The sequence below is a fragment of the Mastacembelus armatus genome, chromosome 7, assembly GCF_900324485.2.
Source record: "Mastacembelus armatus chromosome 7, fMasArm1.2, whole genome shotgun sequence".
NCBI lineage: Eukaryota > Metazoa > Chordata > Actinopteri > Synbranchiformes > Mastacembelidae > Mastacembelus > Mastacembelus armatus.
Window position 1 is genome coordinate 23851484 of NC_046639.1, and position 25565 is coordinate 23877048.

At 39.4% G+C, this 25565-nt stretch overlaps 1 protein-coding gene across 3 annotated transcripts in view; it reads right to left on the minus strand.

Annotated features, from left to right (window-relative positions):
* Nucleotides 1–11048: 11048 nt before the first annotated feature.
* The window catches only part of nphp4 (nephronophthisis 4), a 116836-nt gene continuing 102319 nt past the window's right edge, over nucleotides 11049–25565 (minus strand). For 2 of the 3 annotated variants that reach the window (XM_026333408.1, XM_026333407.1), the window contains exons 21-29: nucleotides 23433–23622; nucleotides 22710–22793; nucleotides 19003–19159; nucleotides 18345–18421; nucleotides 18064–18149; nucleotides 17355–17526; nucleotides 15526–15705; nucleotides 14077–14220; nucleotides 11049–11280 (exon numbers count right to left, since the gene is read on the minus strand). In XM_026333408.1, coding sequence (XP_026189193.1) covers nucleotides 11140–11280; nucleotides 14077–14220; nucleotides 15526–15705; nucleotides 17355–17526; nucleotides 18064–18149; nucleotides 18345–18421; nucleotides 19003–19159; nucleotides 22710–22793; nucleotides 23433–23622 — 1231 coding nt within the window. In that variant the 3' untranslated portion in view covers nucleotides 11049–11139. Of the gene's footprint in view, nucleotides 11281–14076; nucleotides 14221–15525; nucleotides 15706–17354; nucleotides 17527–18063; nucleotides 18150–18344; nucleotides 18422–19002; nucleotides 19160–22709; nucleotides 22794–23432; nucleotides 23623–25565 lie in introns of those variants that run through there. The other variant, XR_003297318.1, reaches the window with a different exon arrangement.

Below are 25565 nucleotides of genomic sequence, written 5' to 3' on the forward strand. Positions count from 1 at the left end.
AATCAGTTGGCACACAATGAACCTTCTTTAGGGCCTGTGGGTTCAAGGCAAAAAATATATATAAATAAATAAAACACTGCTAGTTTGACAAAAATATGAATGATTCTTTTAAAAAACTGAATTATATAGTGTCGATGCTGTTGTGACGTCTGAGCATGAAAAATGTATCTTTGAAAATGTAGAAAATAAACTTTGTTAATGATCTTGCAATACTATTATTTGTGTTATGGAGGACAGTTAAGTCATTTATCAATGCTATGATCCATCTGGTCACATATGACCACAACTGGTATGCCTCACCCTGCATCAGCCTCTCATGATGGCCTGGTACTGTCCCCTACCTCAGTCTCTTCCTTTGGCAGTTAGTATTAATTCATTTGTTAAGGGGGACTATGCATAGCAGGTGGTCTTCATGATTACTTTAAGTATTCTGGGATCAGAGTCATGCACAGTCCTTTATAAAGATGGGGTTGATCTGCCTAGAAGGATCAGAATTGGCACAGCACCCATTTAGTTTTGTTATTGTGAACTCCATTAAACATGCTTTACAATACAGATCTACTCCCACAGTATCACTCATAGCTCTGCTGTATGAGTTTTGAATATTTGGTGCCATGTAGGTGATTGTTTACTTAGATTTTATAGGTTAATGCTCTACATCCACTTTGTTCAAACACATCTTACTCATTAAAGCAGCTGGCGTCTAAAAATATATGAGCTTGGATTCAGTACAAGTAACATTAATTAAAACGTGTGTAATCTTGTATATGATGACACACAGTCTTACTTATTAATGGCAGGATATCAATTTCATGTTGATAAACAATGCAAATGGAATCTTAAATGCTAATGTTAAAAAATAAATGTTTTGCTTTGTGAACTTTGAGGCCAAGTGTAAATGAAGTAATTAAGCAACAGGTGTATCGCAAACACAAGACGAGCTAAAAATGTTTTAATTAAGCTGAACTCCACAAAACTAGTTAACACAGATTCCTCCTATGTCTTAATCAAAACGTTAGCATATAAGTCACCAAGCTATTGAAGCAGGTGTGTCACCATGTGCTTCATTTATTATGCAAAAGTCTTGAACGACTTATCACAGTGGCTGTTGCTTCGCTGTATGGAAATGTGCCCTCTATCCCTTTGCTCTGGTCTGATGACATTTATAGCACACATTACAGCCTAAACAGCAAGGGAGAGACATGTCTGCACGGTGTAAAGCTGAGAAGTGAAATTTCATGTTCAGGGTGGCCTGGGGAGGTATGAAATAGACAAATCCAATTGTTTTCAAATTATTCCCATGTGGAACAGCATCATAAGCAGACCCCCTGAAAAAAAAAGAGTAGATGTGATTATTTTCACCGTAGCATATACATGCAGCTACAGTTAGACATTAAAATTACCTCAATTAAAGGGTAGTAGAAATACTATATGGTGAAGTTACAGCCCATGGAAATGCTGTTGAAGCTCCCTCACAACTCTGACGTGTAGCGGTGATGTGAGATGTATTTTTCAGGTCTGTTGACTCTTGAGGCGGTGGTTGTGTATGTAGTGCAAGTACATGCTGAGCACACAAAGACATTTCACTGCTCTGTGAAGAGGACTTTCAGCACCACGGACAGCATCACTGCAGCATTCAAATAAAACAGTGAGAAAACACGAGTGAGTCACACAACACACCAGTTCCCCACCAGTAACCAGTAACAGTATCGCATTTTATGGATGAGTTGGCCAAGCATTCAAGGGCTAAGTATTGATATCTCTGTATGATTACCTAACATAGATAACTCACCTATTCTCTTAATTACAGCTAAGGCACATGTTAAAATATGTGAATTGTGATCACATTTCAACATATTGTGACCATTGAAGCCTTTGGAGACTGTGGTAGCAGCTTGGACTCATCTCACAGTTGCAGGTGGCCTGAAAACACCTAAATCCATGAAGATTCAGGTGATGAATCAGTGAAGTTACTTTGGTCATACTAATCTTTGTATCTTCAATAGAAATAAATTATTTTTTTTTATCTGATGATGATGATGAGGCTCACCAGAGTTATCTCAGCTTGGCTTTGGAGGCCACCACAAACTATGATGTGGAGTTTTATAGATGTGGGAATTTACCAGGCAGTGAGGATTTATCAAAAAAAAAAATGCTATTGGTTGCATAATGAAAAAGTGTAGGCTCCATTGATCGATACTAAGCACTAGAAGCTAGGATATCTTGGCTCTTGCTACTTTGATTTTGACCATTTTGATTTAATCTGTCTCCTGTGACTACTCCAGCTTTATGAAAGTGCAACACTAAATCACTGGAGTACCCATTTAAGACTGTGCTTTTATGTGTTTCCTTGAGATCCTCCATTAATTTGGAGAAGACCCTGAATTAGCTTTTAGATCATCCAACATTAACACTCTCCATTAACCCAATACTTAACATGATTATGCATTCTTGTGAAATTTGAGCAATATTTCTCAGTTAAGAGATCAAATGCACAATAAATATCTAATCAATTGAACCACAACATATCATATCACTAGAGTGTGACTATTGAATGTGAACTTCTTTTATGTAGCTACAGTGCAGTATAAAGCAGATTAGCCCATAAAACTGCATTAGTCCTTTGGTGTAGTCAGCAAGTCTTTTACTTCATTTTGGGGATGCCTGCTGTTTTATTAACTGTGAGCTTGTCTACACACATTGGATCATTTTCTGTCTGAAGGGTAGATGAACCTCCACTGACCACGAGTTCTGGAGGCCAACTGGGGGGGCTGTTGATGGTGATGCTTGGCCCTTTGCCCAGAGCTAGGACATGGACTCTCTGAGAGCTTGGAGCACCGAGACTGGGCTGACCTCAAGGAACACAGAGTACTATCCAAGTCCACAGTGCCACAGGAGCAAACACTGACTTTCATCTTAATTTAGGATAGCAAAGTGCAAGATCAATGTGCAGTAAAAGTAAGAGGTGCTGGGTCGTAATAGATGTAAAAGTAAGACTGCAAGGTCACAGTGGGGTCTGGAGTTTAAAGGAGATGGCAGCTTGTCCACAAGCAGCAGGAAGATCTGAACACAAATGGGAAAGGACAGCTGATGACAACACAGTCAGCAATGCTAAAATAATCCACATTAGACTATTGCCTGTAAAATCCACAAGGCATGCTGTACTTAGCATACAGATTTCATCACTTGTTCAATGAGATGAATGTGCCCAGTTCTGACTGCTCCTGAAAACTCACGCAAACTAAGCAACAGTACTTCAGCTGTCAGTTGACACATGCAACAGGAACATATAGAAACTGTTTTGGTCTGAGTTGCTACATTTAATAAACAAAGATCTATTGTGGTTTCCTGCTATTATTTCTATTTCCTGTTTGGTGCTGGGTATGTAGTAAGTGGTCTATGTAAAAGAGCTTTTTTGGCTGGAAACAGCAGCCTGCTGAGTCTCAAAAGTAAGTTCAGCTGACTAACAGCTGAAATATGGTATGAGTCCATTAATCTATGAGCCAAGTGATGCCATCATGAGCCAAGTGATGCCATTTGAGCCATCACTTATATACACGTACTAAGTGCAGCATTAAATTACAAGCTAAAATGTAATTTGTTTTATTTTGTTTTGAATTGTCAACATTTCAATCAACATTCTTCCACCTTCTACTACCCATTTAAGCTCAATGATGAGAATTAGCACCTCTCAGTATGCAGGTGAATCTTCTGGTGTCAAAAACATTTTGTCTGACAAAAGCAGAAATAGCAGTCCTGTTCTGTTAGCAGGCGAGCTGACAGAAGAGCTGACTGTTATTGACAAGTGAAGCTCCAACAGGACTGGGTCAGCAATGACACTGGAAAATCTCTGTGGGCCTAATGCTTTAATGAGCTCTTGCTGACAACAGGAAATGGGGAATAATGTAAAGTGAGAGCTTTTTATTCTGATTCAGAGTGTAGGGAAAGGCTCTAAACTGCCCCCACTCTACTGTAAGAAACTACACCGGAATTACTGACCCTTCATTTGATAAAATGGACAAGCAGCTGGGGTCCCTATTTATTTCCCAAAGACCTGCCACACACTTATGAATATTTACAGTATTTCTAAAGGGGGGAACCTAAAGTCAATAGGACTTGCGTGGGTTAACAACTATAATTCAGTTTTTTTTACCAGCCTACTCTGATTAGGTTAAAATTAAATTTCCAGTTATGTTTGATCACAGGGAATTTGAATAGAACTGTGCTGACAGACAGTCCCTATATAATTGTTGAGCGCGTCTGACACATGCTGTTTGACTTTAAATGTGGTGTGTAAATGTAAAAGGATGAGGCAGAGGTGGTTTTGTAGTGTCTCTGATTCGACTGAAAATGTGTGTGTGCAGCCCAGCCTCACTAAGTGGCTGCTCACTCTGATGTGCAGTGGTTAAAAAGCGAGGCAGATAGGTCTCCAATAGGTTTGAATGTGTAAAGTCAAAGAAAAAAAAAAAAAAAAAAAGAGTAGGACTCTTGGCTTTGAACACAATGCTCTCTGCTTCCATTGTGCTGCTTTTCCTAATTATGCCAGGCCATTGTGCCGACAGACGTAAAGTGCACAGCGATGCCCAATCAGGACTGTGCATTTCATTTCCCCTCTCTTCTTTCTAACTGTTAGTATATTAAACCAGAAATCCGGTGGCTGATTTTCAAAGAGTCTTGATTAAACTCAGGAAATGGGACATGATTTCCCATTTAAAATTCATAACAGGCTAACACTTAAGTAATTTAAATCCCCTCTACCATTGGAGCAGTTGGTATCTGCATCTGATTGAATAATTTTACCTTAACTGCATCAGTCCATTTAATTTCAATTTGATAGCAAGCAAACTCAGTCGGAGAAGCCATGTGAGCATGTTTTCAGTAAAAGGTTTGGCCATCACATACAGGCCTGCAGAATCTACTGCTGCTTGTAATTTATTTTGCTTGACCTTCCAGTTTGCTCTAATTGAAAACAGTCTGCACATAAGAAACGAGCATACTTGTGTGCATATTAATTCTTAATTAGTGTTGAAAACTTACTTTCACTGACACTTTGTAATATCTTTGTATTATTGTTTGCTGAATTAAAATACATTGCAGTATATTGTTGTTCTTTGGCAGCGTTTCCTCATGAAAAGTAAATATGTAAACAATGCAGTCCTTAAATTTAATTATGACTGTATGCAGGTGACTTTATAGGATAAAAATACATGGCAAAAAGTTTCAGTGTGAGTTTAAACATTATAACTACTTGGCATCAGCCTGCATCAATGCCTGCTTTGCATCAACACTGACACTAGCAGAGCCCAGAGCTCCACTGTGCTCCACGGCTGTAGACACAGTCGTCTTCTCTTCACCATAGACACATCTTCTGTTCTTACCTTTGACCCTAAATAAAGCTAAAGTAACATAGCTCAAGTGTTATCAGATGTACTGAGCCCAGGCCCCTCAGTGGGTTTTTTTCAGACCCTGGAATTTGTCAAAGCAGCGTGTGGGGTTCACAAATCGTCCCTCTTCTCCCACGATGCATCACTTGCCCTCTTTGATTCAAATACGGACTTTGAAAGGTCACCTCTTAGTAATATATGTGAAAAAATGCACTCTCAATTTATGTGTCATCAAAATCTTATGAAGATGACAAAGATGTAAATTTCTTCAATGTAGCCAAATTTTAGTGTCAAGCAGCGAATAATACTCTCATCTGAATCAGACCTCTCACTTTATATTGGTGACCGTACAGTTATCAAAAAGGGATATGTTAAAATCCCGGCGTTACCTTTGATCCAAACTTTTCGTTTAACAAGCCCCCGAAAGCAATATCCCTAAGAGCATAGTTTCATCTCAGAAATATCTCCAGACTCTGTAATTTCTATCTTTTATGATGTAGTCGGACTGACCCAGGCTACTGGTCCCATTCCTAGATGCATAAAAATATCCTTATTTAAATCTCGGCAGGCAGAACACACATGCAAACTAAAAAATATGATCACACTGTGCTCAATTTTGTATTGTTATTCACTTTGTGTAACTACTTCTGTCATAAAATCTTTAAGAGGGCACTGGCCCACTATATATCTTTGGTTTATTACCCGATAAACCCACATGAACTCTCTTTTTAATGGCTACAGGAATTATTGTTACCCAGTATCCCAAGCAAACAACTGGAAATGTAAGCTGTAAGCTAATTTACAGTTTCAATTTAGCCATGTAGCTACAGTCATGTTCAAAGTAATGTTGAGTAAACAGGAAGGGTTGACAGATTGTTAAAGTACAATTAGAACAGGCCACTGGCATTGGGCATCATTTATAGCTGTTACCATTAATGAGCAACTGACCAATTTATGGGACAATCAGTCTCCTGAAGAACTGCAACATTAATAAACCCAGAAATACAATAAACTACCAGCAATGATCACTGGCGGCTTTAGTGAATTACATATGGGGGATATTTATTGTGTCTTTAAGATCCATAAATACACAAACACTGGTTCGTTCGATGTGTGTGATTTCTGGTGCTGCAGCCTCTGCTCTGGTTTAATGGTTTTTCTTCTGGTTTAAAGGGAGACACAGTAGCAGAAGGCTCAGTTAGACTGTGGGAACCAGATACAGTAAATGGCACAAACTGATCTGGCTAATCATATGGATGAAAGTTTGCATACCGGGTAGACTCTCTGTTAGTGTATTTGCACTTGCTGATTTTCACAGCATAACCACTTGTTACTTGCCAACATCAAGACGAATAAAAAACTTTCTGCTGTTTTTTTTAAAAGAATTATGTCTCAGTATGAACAACATGTGGTTGTCATGTACACTCTTTATCCACATGCCCTACACAGCCTCTCTCCCGGGTCAGATTCACTAACCTGGAGATGTGTTTACAACCTGCCTCACAGTCCGAATGCTCAGGTTTCTTCCTGGACTGTCAGTGGTGCCATGTTCCCACATAGTGACACAGCCTGGTAAAGTGAACGATTTTAGTACTTTACATAACAGCCATTTATGGAAACAACACCAAGACAAATAAGAACATGAAACCAGGCTAATATAAAGTGTAAGAAGTCCCTTACCCTCCAAATGACTTGGAGGTTAGAACAGCAAAATAAAACACAGCCGAGGAATATATTAATATATAGATATATATAGATATATTCGTGGAATTTATTTTATTTTTCCCTTTTATACCCACCCCTTCTAAATAAAACTCTTTTTCAAACTTAAAATGAAGGAAGAAAAGCATTTCTCAAGATTATTAGTTACTGGTTATCTATGCTTTAGTGTTTTGTAGCTGTTTTATTTACTGCTGCCTTAAAGGAAGACTGGGGAGAAAAACAGCAGGAACTTGCTACAAGTATAAGGCTGCCATCTACTGAGGAGTGTCTCCAAACTGGGTGTGTTTGCAGAGGAACAGTGATGCTCCTTCAGTCACATTTCCCTGTGTGTTCGACAGTCATGGCTGAGGGAAGGTCCTGCTGAGACGGGTAACAAAGTAATTGAATTTCAATCTGTTAAGAGCTCTTCCTCTCATCTATGCGACCCGCGTCCCCCTCCCAGAGATAAAACAAGTCAGCAGCTTAAACTTTGTCTCTCTTTTCAATTATCTTGCTTTCTTCTTTCTGTTTAGATTTTTTTTTAAAAAATAAAAATCACACTTTCATGCTCATAAATAAAACTCACTGTTCGTGTTGATTCCTTTATCACAGTAATTCAAACTTGGGTGGGTTCAAACCTTCAAGCCTGTTCTAGCCAATCTAATCAGTGATGTCACAACTGGTGCTTTGCCATGAACAGTTGTGGAAAACATCTATTGTCATATCACTGATCAGGGCCTGGGAAGAGCTGAACAAGCTTTGAGATTTCTCTTTTTTATTTCCCTTTTTCTGCAAAAAAAGAAAAAAAAAGAAAAGACTCCTCTGGTGTCTGTGTGTGTGTGTGTGTGTGTGTGTGTGTGTGTGTGTGTGTTCTCAGTTTGATGGTCTACAGCTTGAAGTAAATTGCACGAACTCGCTTCACTCCACTGCATGAGTGCTGATCCAAGCCAGCGGTGTACAAGAGGAGAAGGGCTGGTTGCTAGGTTGCATATTCCTCCAGTTACAAAGCTCTTTGATACCTGCATGCTGTATGCTTTCACAGACACGCACCCACTCACATGGCTCAGGCCAGGCACTACATGTATTTACTGTTTTATCCTTTGAATGCTGTATGTTTGACATGTCTCTACTTGTATGGTTTTGTTTTGATTCATTTTGTAAATAGAGATTATTGTTACATTCTTATTATGTGCTCAAAAAGATGACCCTCCTGCATGCACCAGTGAGTACACCAAGTCAGGGCAATAACAGTCACCCAGCAAAAATATGAAACAGTCCCTCTGCTGGGCAGCTATACAGCCATCTAACCATACTAACAAGGTGAGCAGACAGTGAGAGCTGTTGTGGCGGGTGTCTCTTCTCCTTCAGGAGGAACCGGCAACAACTGGACCGGCACTGCTAATAAGGTGCCAGCGCTGCTCTGCGCCTCGCTGAGAGAGGAAGCATGCTGCTCAAACTGAGTGCTGCTGCTCTGACCAGGATCACAATATTAAAACTGCAACAGGCAAAACTCCATACAAAACACCCCTGGCTCACCAAGCTGCAGTGAATCACAAAGTAGAGCTGTAACAAAAAAAAAAAAAACAGGCCATCCCATACCTACCAGCTATGCGGTGGATTATTTTGCCCAATTTGGGGATGGCAGCTGACAAGAAAGCTTTTCCATGCACTATGAACACACGCACACAAACATGACGACTGAAGACTGTGAAGAAACTTCAGGCGCTTGTGCTGGCATTTAAAGGATAGTTTCAGATTTCTGTCTATCTTAATACAACGCTCTCATGCCATCTGTAGGGTTGTTGAAATAATTATCTGTCACTGTAATCTTTTCTTCTGTCCACACTGGCTGTGAAGTGATCCTTTCACAGTACGACCAAAATGCAAGAAATAAGGGATCAAACCCATAGTCCTCTTTCTGTGCACAAATGTGGAGCAAAGCTCAACTGAAGCTAATATGAGGCTTCTAAGTCACTGCCCACATGTCATGTTTGTTCAGTGGTTTAAACAAGCTGTTTCCCTAGTTCAGACAGACAACCAATCAGAGATTTCTAGATGGACTTAAAAATGGGGACACTGAGATCCTTGCAGCTACAGGATACAGTGCATTCAGAAAGTATCCAGAACCCATTCGCCTTTTTTCAGTTTTGTTATGTTGCAGTCTGACACTACATTTTTTGGGTTTTTGCTCTGATATGCATTACCAGCTGTGAGGTCTTCTAGAGAGACGTGTGTGTCTTTCCAAATGATGTCCAATCAATTTAATTTACTACAGATGGACTCCAGTCAAGGTGTAGACACATCTCAGAAAAGATCAAGAGGAATGGGAGGCACCTGAGCTAATTTGCACGTGTTGTAGCAAAGGGTCTGAATACTTATGTAAATATGATATTTCAGTTTTTCCTCTTTAATAAATTCACAAACAATCCCAAAAATTCTGTTTTCACTCCGTCATTATGTGGCACTGAGTGTAGATCAATGAGAAAAAGAATTGAAACAATTGTAATATCAGGCTGACGCCCTGAAAAGTGAAGATCTCCCTGACTGTTTAGAGAAATCAGTTAACATGAGCATAATTTCAAGCTAAAGGACTGAAGTGAAATTCAATCAGATGATCAGGCCGGTTTCAGTAGTCTGGGCTAACCAAATCAAGTGGCTATCTTCAGCCTGGTGGCCATGTGTGGGTTGATTGATTCTGCATGAACACAAAGAGGGAATTTTGTACTGAACAGCCTTTATCTTTGAAACACACCCCAGTCTGCAAACTGCTGAAGCCTCAGAATTCATTTTTACACAGAGTCACGACTGTGGCTTTTATCCCCTATTTCTTACGCTGTAGTCGCACTAGATCACTTTAGGACCAGTAATAAGAGGAATGATTACAGCAACCAACACCTCTTTCAACATACATATGGAGCACTGTATTAAGAAGAAGTTTCAAACCCTTTTGAGCTAAATATAAGTAGCACAGACAAAAAACATCAAATGTAAAAAAAAAATAATAATACATGGAAGTAATTATTAAATGCATCCAGCTGTATTTCTGTAAATTGTTAATGACAAATGTTGCTTCAGACAAGAGGTTAGAAGGTAAAGTCGGAGTGCATCCGGCTTGGTTGCTATCTCCTTTTCATGAGCTTATGCTGCTGTGCTGAGGTTTATTTTGCAGCCTGCATTCTAATGAAGGGAGTGGTGGTGGTGGTGGGGGGGTTGTGTAACTCTGTGTTACATAACACTATGTGCAAGGCCTTCTCTGTCTCTGCATCTCAGACAGAGATAGACATAGCAGAGAGCGAGAGAGTGAGGGGGAAGAAGAGGATGATGGGTTTAAAAGGGTGCTGGTGTTAATGAGGGCGATCTGAGGAGAAGTGTGCCTTGCTGCAAAATCACACCTCATTACAACACGTTTCTAATAATGCTGGTGATGAGGATAAGTTGTTTGGGAAGTGAGGGGACGTGGAGCGCGGACCCCTGGCTTGTCTTAGATTAAAATCCGACCATCAAGTGATATTCAAATGGGTTTGCTGGGTAATTAAAGTCGATAAAATTTTATTGCTTTCACCCTGGGCCCACCTTCCACTGGTTGGCATGATTTGTCAGTCAGTTTCTGGACATTTTGGAACAGGACCGATAACACTTGAGATTTAGCATCAACACTGATACTGCTGCTTTTGTGCATCTTTGCTGATTACAAGACAGAAATCCTGTTTATCTTCACCTGTGCTGTTTTCTTGATATTTCTTTCTCGTGCCCAAATGGTTTTTTTTTAAAAATTATCTTTTTTTTTTCTTTGTGCCTACTCAATATGTTTGTTTCCTGAGATGTCACCTTTTTTGATGAATTTCAACAAGATATCAGAGGAATTCTCATTTGTTCATATTTATTTATATGACAGAATATTTCATGTTTTCAAAATATGTGATTTAAAAAAAGGCATTAAGAAAAATTACAGCACATTTCTGTCTATTTAACACCCAAAATGTGTATATGTATTTACATGAGGCATCATAGAAGGAAACCTGTTTTTTATTTGCCATTTGAAACAAACATCAGTTCACGAGTATTTGACCCTCACACAGAACGTCTCCTCCGTCCTCTCCTCCTGGTTGTTCACATAGACCAGGATCTCTGCTGATCCAGGACTCTGGGTGGGGGCGAATCGTAGTCCAATGGTGTAACTCTCCCCCCCGCCGATCTGAACACAGTGAACACAAACCACACACTTCACATTAATCTGAATGCACTGGGCTGGTAGCACTAAACTGACACGCACATGTGCCTCACTGCTATAACCTCGAAGGTTCTTCTCTGTAATCAAAATAAATCATAACCTCTAAAGCAACAGCCCAACAGTTTTGGTGTCATTACTGTAATTTGCTTAAAAAATAAGGACATTTTAACCACCATATCTTTTGGGAATACCCTGTATGCCTTAGCAGCAAAAACATAAAATAAGTGTGAAAGGGGCTATGTCTTATTAGTTTTTCTTACCATCTCTCAATTGACAATGCAGCTATGACTTCACTTTATACTAAATAACACAATGCTTTGTGGTCGTCAGGGCTCACGGTGTGCAAAGGATCTTTATTTGCACATTTTTTGGTTTTCAGTGCTTCAATAAGACGACAAGTGTCTTCTTGCTCTGTCTGTAATAGCCAGTAATGAACACATGGGTCAGTTTTGGGGATTTATGCTGTAATCTTCCCCAAAAGCAAAGCAGTATTGATCTCTGCATTGATTTGTCTCCTGACACCTGGTTTTATCAGTAGTAGACAGTATTTCTGTCAAAAAAGATGAAGGTGTTTCCAGATTTGTTTAATGCTACAGTTCCAGTCAATTTTTTCTAAGACACCTAGAGGCCTGTTGAAATGATGCAAAAAACAATGAGAGATTTTTCACCCTGCCCACCTCCTTCTGTCCCAGTTGATGCTGTGTCTTCTGGATACAGCAGCGAGTCTCTTTAACTGTTTATGTGGAAACAGACTGACATTGTGTTTAATTCATTTATTTGTTAATTTAAAATGCTATTTGCTTATTTGCTTTGCCATTTCATCACACTACAGCAAATGAAAGACGACGGCAATAATGCCTGAATTTCTGTCTGCTATTAAAGACAGTGAGGCTGACAACAACAATAAACAGCAGTAATGACTTTGTTATAATCCGCCTGTTTTGTTATGTTGACAAACAAGGAAATAATTGACAGCTGCAAGGCTTTTTGGAGATGTCTCCTCGTACTGTCTAATTTTTAACAATCAGCACGGCAGATAGAGGTTTTCAGCGATATCACTCTGCAGTGTGTATGTGACGACTAATCAGTGACGTTACAACATAGTCAACACACAGTTGTAGCTAAAAGTGCAGCAAAACTGACTGTGAGGCTGAAACCAGGCTAAAATGTCAGAACATGACATTGTTAAATAACCCAGGAAAGAGTTCACACACATCACTGTAGTGATTGTGTTGTGGGCTCTGAATGTTGCCAACTAAGTTTAACCTACTGATGAAGCTGGTAAAATAAATAGGAGAGATAATAATTATGGGCCGATGGGTCTGACCAGTACTTTACCTAAAGCCCTTGCGAGAGCTATACTGAACATGATGGAAAAGTTTCTCCTGACCTCTGTCAATCTGTTCGGCTTCAAACCCAAATATGGCACAGATACTGCTCTAAAGGAGATTTTAGATTTCTACGACAGGCATGATACCACAACTTAATGTGTTTAAGCTTTTGATTATGTAAACCATGAAAAGTGATTTTGTAAGTTACACAATAGAGTGGTTCCCAAATATTTAGTGACAATACTGGCCTTTTGGTATGCTCACCAGTTAATGTATGTAAAATGGGCGAACTCTGCATCAGCAGTAACTGTGTAATGGTGTTAGACAGGGAAGCATTTTGTCTCTATTTCTATTTAATGTGGGACTGGCTGTAGGGTTGGTAACACTACCATTAACCACCTGAGGTACGCTGATGATTTGGAGATTTTTTGGTGATTCTGGTCTACGGGGCTCTTTTCTCGATATGGATTTGACTTTGACATAGAATATCATGCACAGAAGAGTAAAATATTGATTATTAGGAGTAGGGAGGACAATAAACTGTCATTCCCTGACTGTTGTTTGACTAATACCATCCTTAAAGTATATGATGAGGTTAAATCCTGAGGACACTACGTAACTGCTGACCTGTCTGATGATCAGGACATTAACGGACAGTGTCATATGATACCTGCACTAAGCTCAGTCAGGTTCTTTTCAGTCTGTGGACTCACTGGCGTTTTAACTTATGGAGATTTGTATGAATTTTGGATTCTGTCTTTTGCATGTGTCTTAAGCCTGTGTCTTAAGCATGTGTCTTAAGCCTGTGTCTTAAGCCTGTGTCTTAAGCCTGTGTCTTAAGCATGTGTCTTAAGCATGTGTCTTAAGCATGTGTCTTTTGCATGTGTCTTAAGCATGTGTCTTAAGCATGTGTCTTAAGCATGTGTCTTAAGCATGTGTCCGCAATAAAGTTTTGATGAAGATGATGATGATGACTGTGTGGCTCTTTACACAACCAGCTACATTTCCAATTAGCTTGTATTGCTGACATCTTTGTGTTTAATGAGTGTATTGAAAACAAGTTTGCTGCTAGATATATTTGTTTATTGGGTTGGGTTTAGAATGGAATTCAATATACAAAATAAATTACATTTTATACATATAACATTAACCATTGTGCTGCAAAAGTGCTGTCAGTTCCCTGTTGTTTCTATTATTTTATTCTTGATGGTATAAAAAACTAATGAAAAGGATCTTCATCATTAGTCAGTAGCAGTTTCCATTAAAGCTAATGCTACCAAGTGTCATTAATCTGAATCTGCCTGTACTGATCCAAAAAGTAAGCTTTTGTCAAGAAGGAAGGATCCTTTTTTTGTCTAGGTGTTAATCAAAGTATTGATTTAACTCTTAATGAGAGTAAAAGAACTACATGGCTCCCTTCTTATCTCACCTGGAATTTATCCTCTTTGAACTGGAGCAGGTCTGGATGGTCAGAGCGGAGCAGGAATATGCGGCTGCTGGTGTAAGGGTTGGTATAGGTGATTTTCCTTGAGCTGCCACGCCCACCACCAACCGGGACACACACTTCAAAGGCCTTCACAGACACACACACACATGCAGACACTTAGTGCTGGCTGGTCATTAGATAATTTAGGCCCTGTTAGAGATATGGTAGGTCATAAAGCACTTCTAATTTCTTTAAGATGATCGTATACAACAACAAATTCTGTGTACAAATTGCATAAATGACCCACATTTGAGGATCCACCTTAGTTAGAAACATTAAAAGGATCAAGACCATAAACACATTGGAACTTATTTCTGTGGTTTAGATTAATGGGAACACTATCAACATAAATTGAGTGCCTTCGATAATCAGTGAGTCATGCACACAGCCTTTTACTGTAGTTAGACAGCTGGTTGGAGAGCTTTGCCTGGGATCAGCTGTCCTTAGCGTGTTTTTGATACTAAACATAAAGAGGTTAGGGATGTACAGCTGATGCAGAATACTGCTAGGATGGCTCAATAAGCACTAAATGTGATTGAGTCACCAACGGCTTTTACTTAGACTGTCCTTTAAGGGAGCTGTTCATCCTATCACTGTTCATCCTCAGCTTCAACCGTCTGCCAGTGTGTTAGAGATTTGAGTGTATAATAACAGCTAATGTAGCTTCGAGCTGTTAGCCTCAAGCAGAGATCAGGAGTGGGACACAGAGGTCTGGTACAGAGGTCAAACGTGTAGTCTTCAGGCCCAACCAATGCTGACTGAAGTGGCATCACTTGAGGCTTCACACAGCTCCCTCTGGAGCCCCAAAGGGTTCAGAGAGGTTTCTTCACATACACAACAGCACATCCCAAGACCTGTAAACAGGCTTAGATGTGTAAAATCAGCTCTCCTTTGAGTGCAACTGGGTTCTCAAACAAATAAACATAAAAGAAAACTATATTTGCAAAGTCATGATGCATAAGGATCTTTGATCTGCAAGTTTATTAGTACTAAACTCGCAACCAGACTCACAGAGCCTAAATTGGTGAAAGAGCATAATAACATGTAACTATGTACTGTAACTAACCAGTTATTGGTTAGACAGATGTGGTCTTAAGTATAAAGAATACTATTTTATTATGTCAACCACATCTGGAGCAGAATAGTAAGACTGTGATGATTTATTACTCTGACACTGTAGTGCTCCACTTTTGGCTCTTCAAGCAGATGCCTATTACCATGTTTACACATCCACCCTGCTGCTAACACAGTGAAGAAATGAGTGTCACCTACAGTTACCGAAGCCAAACCGGTGGAGAATGAAGGAACCACTGATTGATCTTTGAGAGGGGCAGTGCAAGTACTTACATTAACACACATGTAGTAAATACATACTTAAAAAAATACTCCCACCTTGGAGAGCACGGGTTGCTGGATGTTGAGACAGAGCAACCAGGCGTTGGCCAGCCGCCTGTGCTCCACATCCACAGCGTTCACATACAGGAAGCGACTGCCGGCACGCCACGGCTGCACCTTTAGTTGGAGCTCCTGCACTGCTGCTGGAGGCAAAACAAATACACCCTCTGGGTCCATCTACAGAGAATAGGAGAGGACAGTCAAGGTTGATTGGATTTGGCCAAAGATTCTGAGGCTGTGATAGACTGAGTGTGTTGTGAGAATAAAAAAGATACAATGAATAAAGAGGCACAGATTAGTGAAGCGGTTCAAAAAGTTTTGGAATAGGACAGTTTTAATGGGGAAAAGGCGGTTAAGAGTTACAGGAAAACAAAGGGAGTGCACGGATTACAGGAGAGAGTGGGTGACAGAAAGGGCGCCTAAGGTTTGGTGAAAAAGGCACAAAGAGGGGGGAGACAATAAAATGAAAGCAAGTAGAGCAGAATAGTGACAGACACAGAAGGATGTGAGAATGAGATTTACTGTGGAGCTCCTTTTCAGTCTGTTGAGAAAAGCAAAGCTATTCTCTGGCAGTGAGCTTTATCCTATTTTCGAAAACTCCTCCGATGCATTCCACAGTGAACTAACGTGTCAGGAGTCAGATCAAAGAGGCTGCTGATGCATACAGTGAAATCTTCTTTAAAATACATCTGTCGTGTTTTCAGCCAAACCCATATTTCTTCACGGAAGATGTGTTTGGGTGGTACCGTATGGTACGTGGTGGCTGTGACAGTCTATCACTTGTTTATTTCTTTTGAAAGGACTGATTAATAGGCAGTGCCCTTTTACTGCCGCTCTAAGTGAGAAGTATTGTCAAATTCTCCCCTCTTGTATCCAGTTATGAATAAGAAACGATCCATTAAAAATAGAGGGCAATCTGACACTGCTGAAACACACTTTTATATGTCCAGAGAGCACAGAGAGCCAGTTTCGTCCTGACAAGACCTGACATAATTGCAGAAAGTAACAGGGAAACCCAATAAAATGAAATGAAATGACATAAAAAGACCCATTATGCCGTCAGTCTAGATTTGCACGTTCTTGATAATGACTTGAATCTTAAACTAGCGTTATTACAACAGAGGATGCTGGTGTCACCTGCTGCTAAAAGAACAATTTGTATGAAATAATTTTTGGATATGCAGTTTGAAAATTGCTAATACATAAAGACCTCTTAACTTCTCATTAGATATGTAAGAGTTAAGGTATAATTTGAGAAGTTTTGATTTCACTTTTTCCTTATTTTGTGGAAGTGTGGAAATGGACTGCTTCATTTTAGCTTGAACTCAGACGGCTGTGTGATCAAGAGCTAGACTTGTCCAAACCACTTATGGAGGCAGTGGAGAACTGGATGACTATATGGAGCAACTTACCACTACTGTAACTCCAAACAAGAGCTTTGTGACCACACTGCTATAAATTCACCATGTCTGGCACGTGTGAAGGCTGAAGGAGAACGTTCTAAACAGAGCATGTATTTATGAAGAAATTATGGCTCTGAACAGACCCAAGGATTCTCAGACATGATCCAAAACGCACCCAAGCAGACTCAAACATAGGGAAACTACACTGACGAGGCATGACGCACCACCACTTAATAAGCAGCTGCCACAGATCACACTCTCCATCAAAAAAGCTAATGTCTACTGCAGTGGGAACATAAGGTTAGAGCTCAAAGCAGCACGCTGGAACTATTAAATAAGGTTATGTGATAAAGTTAATATCCAGTACATATTATTTATGCACTGGAAAAAACGTGTATTTAGTTACTCCTTGTATGTGTATACCTCAGTCTCTTGGGGGTGTGAGGAGAAACATTTGACTTTCCGAACCGCCTGCTTTCCCCTCAGCACCAGTGATTGACAGCTCCGCTGGCCAGTCACACAGCTGACATCGACCCGCTCCAGGAAATGCACGTAAATCTGCCAGATCTGGGAGGGCGCTGCCATCCACTTATCACTACAGAGAAAAACATCATCAGGAACAATAAAGCTGAGGATCCCTGGAGACTTGGTGGGACCAGCATGGGGTGGAGACAAAGAGGGCTGATCTACAGATGTGCTAGCATTTTAATAAGCAGCAATATCCTCATCATAACCGCCATCATCCTCTCACTGCTGAGATGGAGTAAATTCAGTCTCAGTGGCCCTAGCTGACTCTAAGAGCTGTGAGCAGGAGGCAGTGTAGTCATGTACTCAGCTCTACACTGTGACAGCAACACACAAGCAACATCTGAGGGGATCTGGAATAGAACCCCGGTGATATGGGCTGCTGAAGCGGCTGGAAAGCGATATTTTCAGATTAGCATTTTTCTAAAATTTCAGACTGAACTGAATGAAGTGTTTGTCTAATGCTTTGTTGAACAGGTTCTGAACAGGCTTTGTGTAACATTAGTGCTTGCACCACATTAGCAGTAAACAGCGGGATGCTTCTTCAGGCTAAACTGTCTATGTGTGTGTATTTACTTTGTATGCCAGTTCAGTACATAATACATACGTGTAAACCATAACAAAAAACATTTTCATGTGTGGACTGGGACTTCCTGGCACTTTCAAGTACACATCCTGAGGCTCCCCTGGCACCTGGAAAAAAAAGAAATAAAAGAAACCTACAATAGGACACTGAGTGTATCAAAACAGTTTACAGTTCATGACAGGAGAGCTAGAATAAAGTTCTCTCCTCTGTGAAAATGAAATGGTGTTGAAGGCCTTTCAGTAATTAACCCCATGCTAACGGTCTGGGCTGGCAGATGTGAGAAAATAATGTCATTGTCTCACCAGCGTCCTTGTCTGGCAGATGATATTGGGGTCACTGCAGCGTACGGAAATTTGAGTCGCAGCATTTGGATCTCCAACTGGTTCACCCATTACCAAGAAAAAGAAAACATGTTAGTAAACTCAAACAGTAAGGGTTTGAGCTACTGTACATGATATAGTTAAGTAGTTAAAAATATAGGATAAAACCCACAGATGATCCTAAGGACTGTCATATTTTACATATACATGCAAATACACACATATGCTGCACTATTTTCTTTATTATATCTATTTCATTTTTTCTTATTTATCATTTGCTGTTGTATTTCCAGGGGCCCCTCTATTTATCTTAACCCTTTCTGAAGTAGAAACTGTATTATAATGTTGATATTTTAGAAAAACATAATAAAATGAAAGTAGTATACATTATTCATTCTCATCTGTCCTTCCTGTGGTATACATATGTTATTGTATTTCTGTACACATTCATGTATTGGTTTATTATTGCATTTGAGAGTAAGGCTGTAACCAATACTGATAATGCAACATTATGCAAAATGATAAAATGGAATATATCTAATATGAACATATGCGATCTAGACACAACTCAAAAAGGGTGGATAAAAGCTGTGGGAAAGGAAGTAATGACTGATGGGATAATTGGGGCAACCTTTGCTACCTGTGGGGTCGTGCCAGGGCGGCAGGCGGATGGCCTTCTTAAGGAAGCAGAGTTGGGGGTGGTAAAGTCGAAAAGTCTGGTCAATAACATGAGGTGTCAGCTCCACGCTGACCTGGCAGATGGCCATGGGCTTACCGTCTTCTGCTTTGAATGTAACCTGTGGAAAGAAAGTCAGCGGTATTAGTAGCACGCTGTGCCCCTGGTTGATGACAGATAACCAGCTCGGTGACTCATCTTTTACATCATTATGGGGCAGTCAAAATCCTCAGTGAAAGCCAAACTAATAAAACATTTACAGCTGAGTTAGAAGCTCCTTCAAGGAGAATGTACTATAATTTACTCCAACTGCAGTGTAACTTCATAGTTTTGTGCGTCATTTCTTAACTTGTGAAAAATACTCAAACAATCCTGGGCCTGTGCCATTAAACACTTAAAGAATAAAGTTAATCTAAATCCTTGATTCTCTTTAGTGAACTTCAATTGTATTGTTTTCTTCGGTAGGCAGTTCAGCTATAAATAACATATGCAGCCTTTTAAAAAGCAATCTTTGATGAGTTTTATTTTAAAAAAATCACCAGAGATTAAGATGATGAAGGAGGAAATTCTGCACTACAATATATAAACTGGCTCCAATCTGACAACTGAAACCCCCAAAGACCTGCTGAATATGCTTTGAAATTTGCTGCATTTAAGTAGCCCTCAGGATCTCTGTAAATCAACATATGCACTAATTACATTGGGTTACATACAGCTGGTATTTACAGATATGCCAGCATATGCAAACATATTGGAATTTCTAATCCTGTCACGTATTATTACATCCTGGTTTGGTATACATAAGTAAGGAGAAGTTTAGAAATTATAGATGTCATGTAGCTGAAACACAGGATATGAATGTAACTCTATGGTTGCCAAAAAGATGCTGGGAAGATTATTTGAAAACCATACTTTGGTACAAAACTATTCAGAGGAGAAGACATGCTAACAATGTGACATGGCGACTTCAGTTTGTCACATTGTGCCACATTGTGTTCCAGTGTCCTAACAACTAACGGACAAATTGTCATGACATTTGCTGGAGATATTCATGGTCCCTAGAGAATGAGTGTCATGATTGTGGTGGCCTCCTGTCCCACAGTGCCACAGTCAGGACAGAAATCCAAGTTGTACAAAAATCTAATGGGCGGAGTGACAAAAACTTTTCTGACCACATTAAAGCTTCTCAGGGAATAAACCATATCTAATTTACAAATTACCGGAGCTTATTACAATTTATCTTATCTCAGATTATCACATTTTTGACCAAAATTTAACCTTCCATTAAGAATATGTCATGATGTTATTAATTTGAAACAATATACACTTACAATTTCACACATTCTAAACAACTTTAACCTCTCTGCATGCTCTCAGGAAGAAACAAATAATATTGGGTTTGTTGTGTGCTCCTAACAAGATATTATATTTAAGCACATATTATGAATGTCAATAAATATTGCAGCCTCTAGGGGCTGCAGATGGAGCCTTACACTTGTAGCCTCACTTATTTGGATGCATATTGTTTCAGCAAATAATCAGGAGATAAGTGAAAGTAATACAATTTAAAAGTCATAAGAAAGAAAAAAAACTTCTTTCAGTTACTGCTGTTTAGATGGCAGATTAGTAGTAAGGTGCAGAACGCACAGATATTTGTTACAATAACAATTACCGCATACATGGGCCATGATAAGGACTTATTTTCCAATTTATGGCTTTCTGCAGGGCTTCATAGGAGGATTATTATAATGAATAAATTCAAAAATGAAAGCTGAACCTCCAGCATAGTGAAATACACACAAAACTCCTCATATTAGGGTTTATATATCGGACAGCGTTAGGTGTGAAAGAATGGCATGCAGAGAGCCCTGACCTCAACCGGATCCAAAAGCTTTAGCATGAACTGGAAACCAGCTGTGAGCCAGGTCTTATCACCCAACATCAGTGGCTGACTTCATGCATAATGCACTTGTGACTGAGCAAGAGCAAATCCCTGCAGCAAGGCACCAAATCCTTCCCAGAAGACTTGAGGCTGTGCAGCATGTTAATATAACAACATATGGATGCAATATTCAGGTGTCCACTTAATCTGTCTTGGTATCGACATAGATCCAACTGTAGTGTATGAAAACACATAAAAAATGCTGCATAAATTACACCTCCGAGTTTAAGCAATCATTTGTTATTTATAACAACAGACGCAGTGCAAATAAATCTATGCAGTGCTACAAAACAAGACTGTTCTTAGTAATGAAGTCGACATTCATCACGACTGCGTAAGTACGATTAAAATATCAAGTCATGAGAAAAGGGCTGTACTGTGACCTTAACTTTTGTTTTGCTCATTGATTCACAAAATCACAGGAGTTGATTGCTCCTAAATGGCAGTTGTCCAAATGGTTGATGCGCCTGATTTGTGGGCCCATGCTGACCCACAGGACTGGCTCATATCTGGCTGTGGTGACGTGTTCTGACTGACAGCAGTGCCAAAGTTGGCATCCTGACAGCTCTGCTGTTGGGGCTTGTCAGTTTTAGCAGGATGCAGATTTGATCCAGACCCGACCTCTTTGACCTCTTGACAGGATTTTTGCTCAGAGCAGCAGTGCTGACACTGAATCACAAATACACACAAGCCGTAGGACATACACATTTGGCAGACTGGCAAATATTTCATCACTCTGTGCAAAGGGAGAGCTTCAGGGTCCTGTACGCTACATGAACAACAGGATTATTGTAAGGTACTGCAGGTTTGTGAGCGGTGATGGATATCTTATTTTTGGAAATGTACAGCCACTTGTCAGTAATTGAAGCACAGATTTAAACTCAGGCCTGTGGGTCGAAGAGGACTGATATTTCATTTTGAATGGATTCATGAATAAAGTTAATTGTGGTAACAAACTGCAGTATGTACTGTAGGCACTGCAGAACATGTCAGTAGTTGAAGACACAGAACACACTGTCGTGTCTTCAGTTCATCAACAATTACATCAGCATTAGTTCTCCCTCCTCTATACTTCTTACAATTTCTAAATGGTTGAATAAGTGCTTAAAAGGGGAATACAACTTCAGAGTAATATGCAACGGTTCATTTAAAGTAGATTAGGCTGATGTGTCGAGCTGTCCTACAATTACAGATAGTTTAACTCTCTAGCCTGAAATCTGCTAGTTGGAGAAGATAAACAAAGTTCGGTAAGATAAAAGTGATTTGCAGCATATAATTTTGCTTGACAATCTTGTCTGGTTAGTATAACTTTTGAAATAGTTGACACTTCAAAGTGTCTAAGCTGTGACTGTACGCGAGAGGGAAGGAGAGAGGAGGCGGTGCACTGCCACTCCACAGAGAGTTGTCTGGGATTGTGTGTGTAAACAAGATGTCATTAGATTTAGGCATGAAGAAGAAGGTTAACCTGACTAGACTCCAAACCAAAAGCTTTATAGTACACATTGAGCTTAGATGCCATTAACTCCCTTTACTACATCTAACAATCAATCAATTTATATAGACTAAGATACTAAAATGTTTAAAATGAACTATAATAAAGCTCTTATCATGGCAGAAAGACATTCTGCATTGGACCTCAAAGCCATATCTTATTGTTATTCCAGATTGGAAACAAACAAATAAGGGATTGAGAGGCAGGGGACAACAAATGGAGATGCATATCCTGTACCTTGATAGTTTTGGCAGCAACAATATTGGACAGATTCTTCTTGGCCATCTGAAAACTTTTGTCTGCAGGCAGGAAGCTCGGCCCCTGTGAGGATTTAAGAAACAGAACGGTTCTCAAATATGAACACATACCAAAAACAGCAAATATGCAAATAATATTTATTATAAACTGTCAAGCATGAGTTGCCTTTGTGCCTTTTGGTTTGAACTTGCACTTTAAGTAGATCAGCTATAGTTAATAATCCTTCAGGTGTACTGACATTTATAAATGAACATATTTAAAAATGAAATTTTATTTGTCACTGCTCCACTGCTCATTCCCACTAACCAAAAAAACGTCATTTTAAAAGCACTTCCTGACTTGGAATCAATGAGTAGACTTGTGAAATAGTGTAACATCTTAAGTGTTTGACCTTTCAAGTGTAGCAAAGGTAAAGTGTGGTGATTGTAACTAAAAGCAAACCTAATCTTTTTCATCTGATACCTAAAATAAAAACATATGTGTCAACTAGAAAACTACATCTGACAATAACTACGATTCCCATAACATGGTTTCTAACTCAGCAGCAGGACAAAACTGTGCTTATACTGGGCAGCGTCCATGTGTCAACGTGTATAACCGTGATTAGAGCACTACTGTAAAAGAGAGGACGCCTCTCCCTCAGAGCACTCTGAATAAATAAAGATTAAGGAAATCACAAACAACCTCTGGCCCCCACTGTACCTGAGGGGCCATGGTGCGGTCACAGAGGAAGCCTTGGTATTTCAGGGGAATATGGACACTTTCTTTGGGCCGGAGGTAAACCCTTGGACCTGGGGCATCCTTCTCCAAGTGGAACATGTTCTCCTCCAGTGGGGTAGGAGTTTTAGTTAGTGCTTTGAAGTAACGCCACTCCTCTGTGTTAGTGATGACACTGAACAGAAAGATTAAAGGACACGAGTGAGATGAAAGCAGACTCTTACATAAGTTCTAATGGATCCTCCAGGATCAGAGTTAGACTTGTTATACAATCAAGAATAAGTGTCTAAACCCCTACTGTGGAACACTGCAGAGTTCCTTATATCCTATGGTAAGAGGATGTTGAATATAGTAACATATTGATGTTTTTGTTCTTTAAATTTTAATGGAAGTTTGGCTAATGCACACAAAGATTAATGCAATGGTTCTGATGTTGATGATGATGTTGATGATGATGATGATGATGAAAAGCCTGTGGGATCATTAAAATCTAATTAGTTTCACCTTGGGAACGTGAATTTGCTCATTAAATTTAATGCCAATCTGGATATTCAATTTTGCCAAAGCTTGAGTGCAAAGCAGCCATTTAGTCTTGAGGATGGTGCTACAGAAAAGCTCACTGTCAAAAATGGAAATGTTTCATTCTGTGGAGAGCATGAAAATGTTTTATTTTATTTATTTATTTATTAATTTTATTGTGTGCAAAGTGAAGTTTGACTCTAATGGGAGGGTTGATCAAGAACAGTTACAATTACAATTGTAACAACTTCCAATAGACAGAATCCATCAGAGGTTGAGATATTCTGACTTTACACTGTACTTCAACTCAAACTCAAAGATCACTGGATACTACACTTCCCATTACACCCAGTGACCTTCATGCTGAAATGTAATTTCTGTTAAACAGTGTATTAATCTTCACTTGTACTGTATCTTTCCTTCCAACATCATCAACCCTTGTGTTTATTTGATATGTCAGGATCAGCAACTCCAGAGAAGAAGAAAATCAATAGCAGGATGAGTAGATGTTTTTGTGGTAAGTTTTGTCTCTGTCAGGAAGTAAACTTTAAAGCACTTTAAAGTTTCATAATGTTACGACAATATTTTTGCCAGGAGACATAAGGGGCATTAACTGTTAGAGATACAGGTAAATGCAACAGTCACAGTGTCAGTAAGCAGGAAACTCTCTTCAGCAATAACCATAAAGTATTGGCTACATTTGTAAACAGATGATTTCTTCTTTCTCTCTTGATTAAAACGATTTAGCTCCATTTTTCATAAAGTGAACCATCTATCTCTCTAGCACTCTTCTTATTCCTCTCTACATGTGAAACCGTTGACAAAACAAAAACATCTCAGTGAGATGGAATGGGTGACTTATGTGTACAATAAGTGAACTGGAGGAAAAGCAGTAATTCAGCTTTAAGCACATCCTGATTGTAGCTCTAAATGCAGTGGTGTGAAATGAAATGAGATTATTACTCTGTTCATCTAACTCCTGGGCAGAAAGGAAATAAGCATATTTCCAAAATGCTGATCCATTTCTTTATTGATAAATACCTAATTAATAATAGAATCAAAGTAAATTTTTGAGCTTTGCAAAAGCTAAGTGCAGCTGCATTTACCAAATTACTCTAAAACTGGTGGATTGATCCTCAGTGCAGATATGCAGTGTTGTGATATCATAAACAAATAAAAAGAAATAACCTTTGCTTTTTATTTGTGACTATTGGAAACCATAGGAAATATTTTTATAGATCCTGCAAGCAATCTAAAACAATACAAAAAAAAAAAAATCAATATTGAACTCCAGTGCGAGGTTCATTGCATTGCCACACTTCACCAATCAACACACAAAAAACAATTATTTCTTTTTAATTACCAGCAGCAGCAGCTTTCATAAAGGCTTAAAGAGGTCAGGGAAACCCCTCTTCAAACCCCAACAAATGGATTTACAGGGAGAAAACAACAGGAACTGATAACACATTTCAACATAAGTGTTGTTTCCACTCTTTCCCCTTCCTTTGAATGCCTACATTTCACACACAAATGCATAAAAAAGCTTCAAAGGTTCAAGGCCATGGGCATGGAGTGGAATTTTTCACAATAGGACAGCAA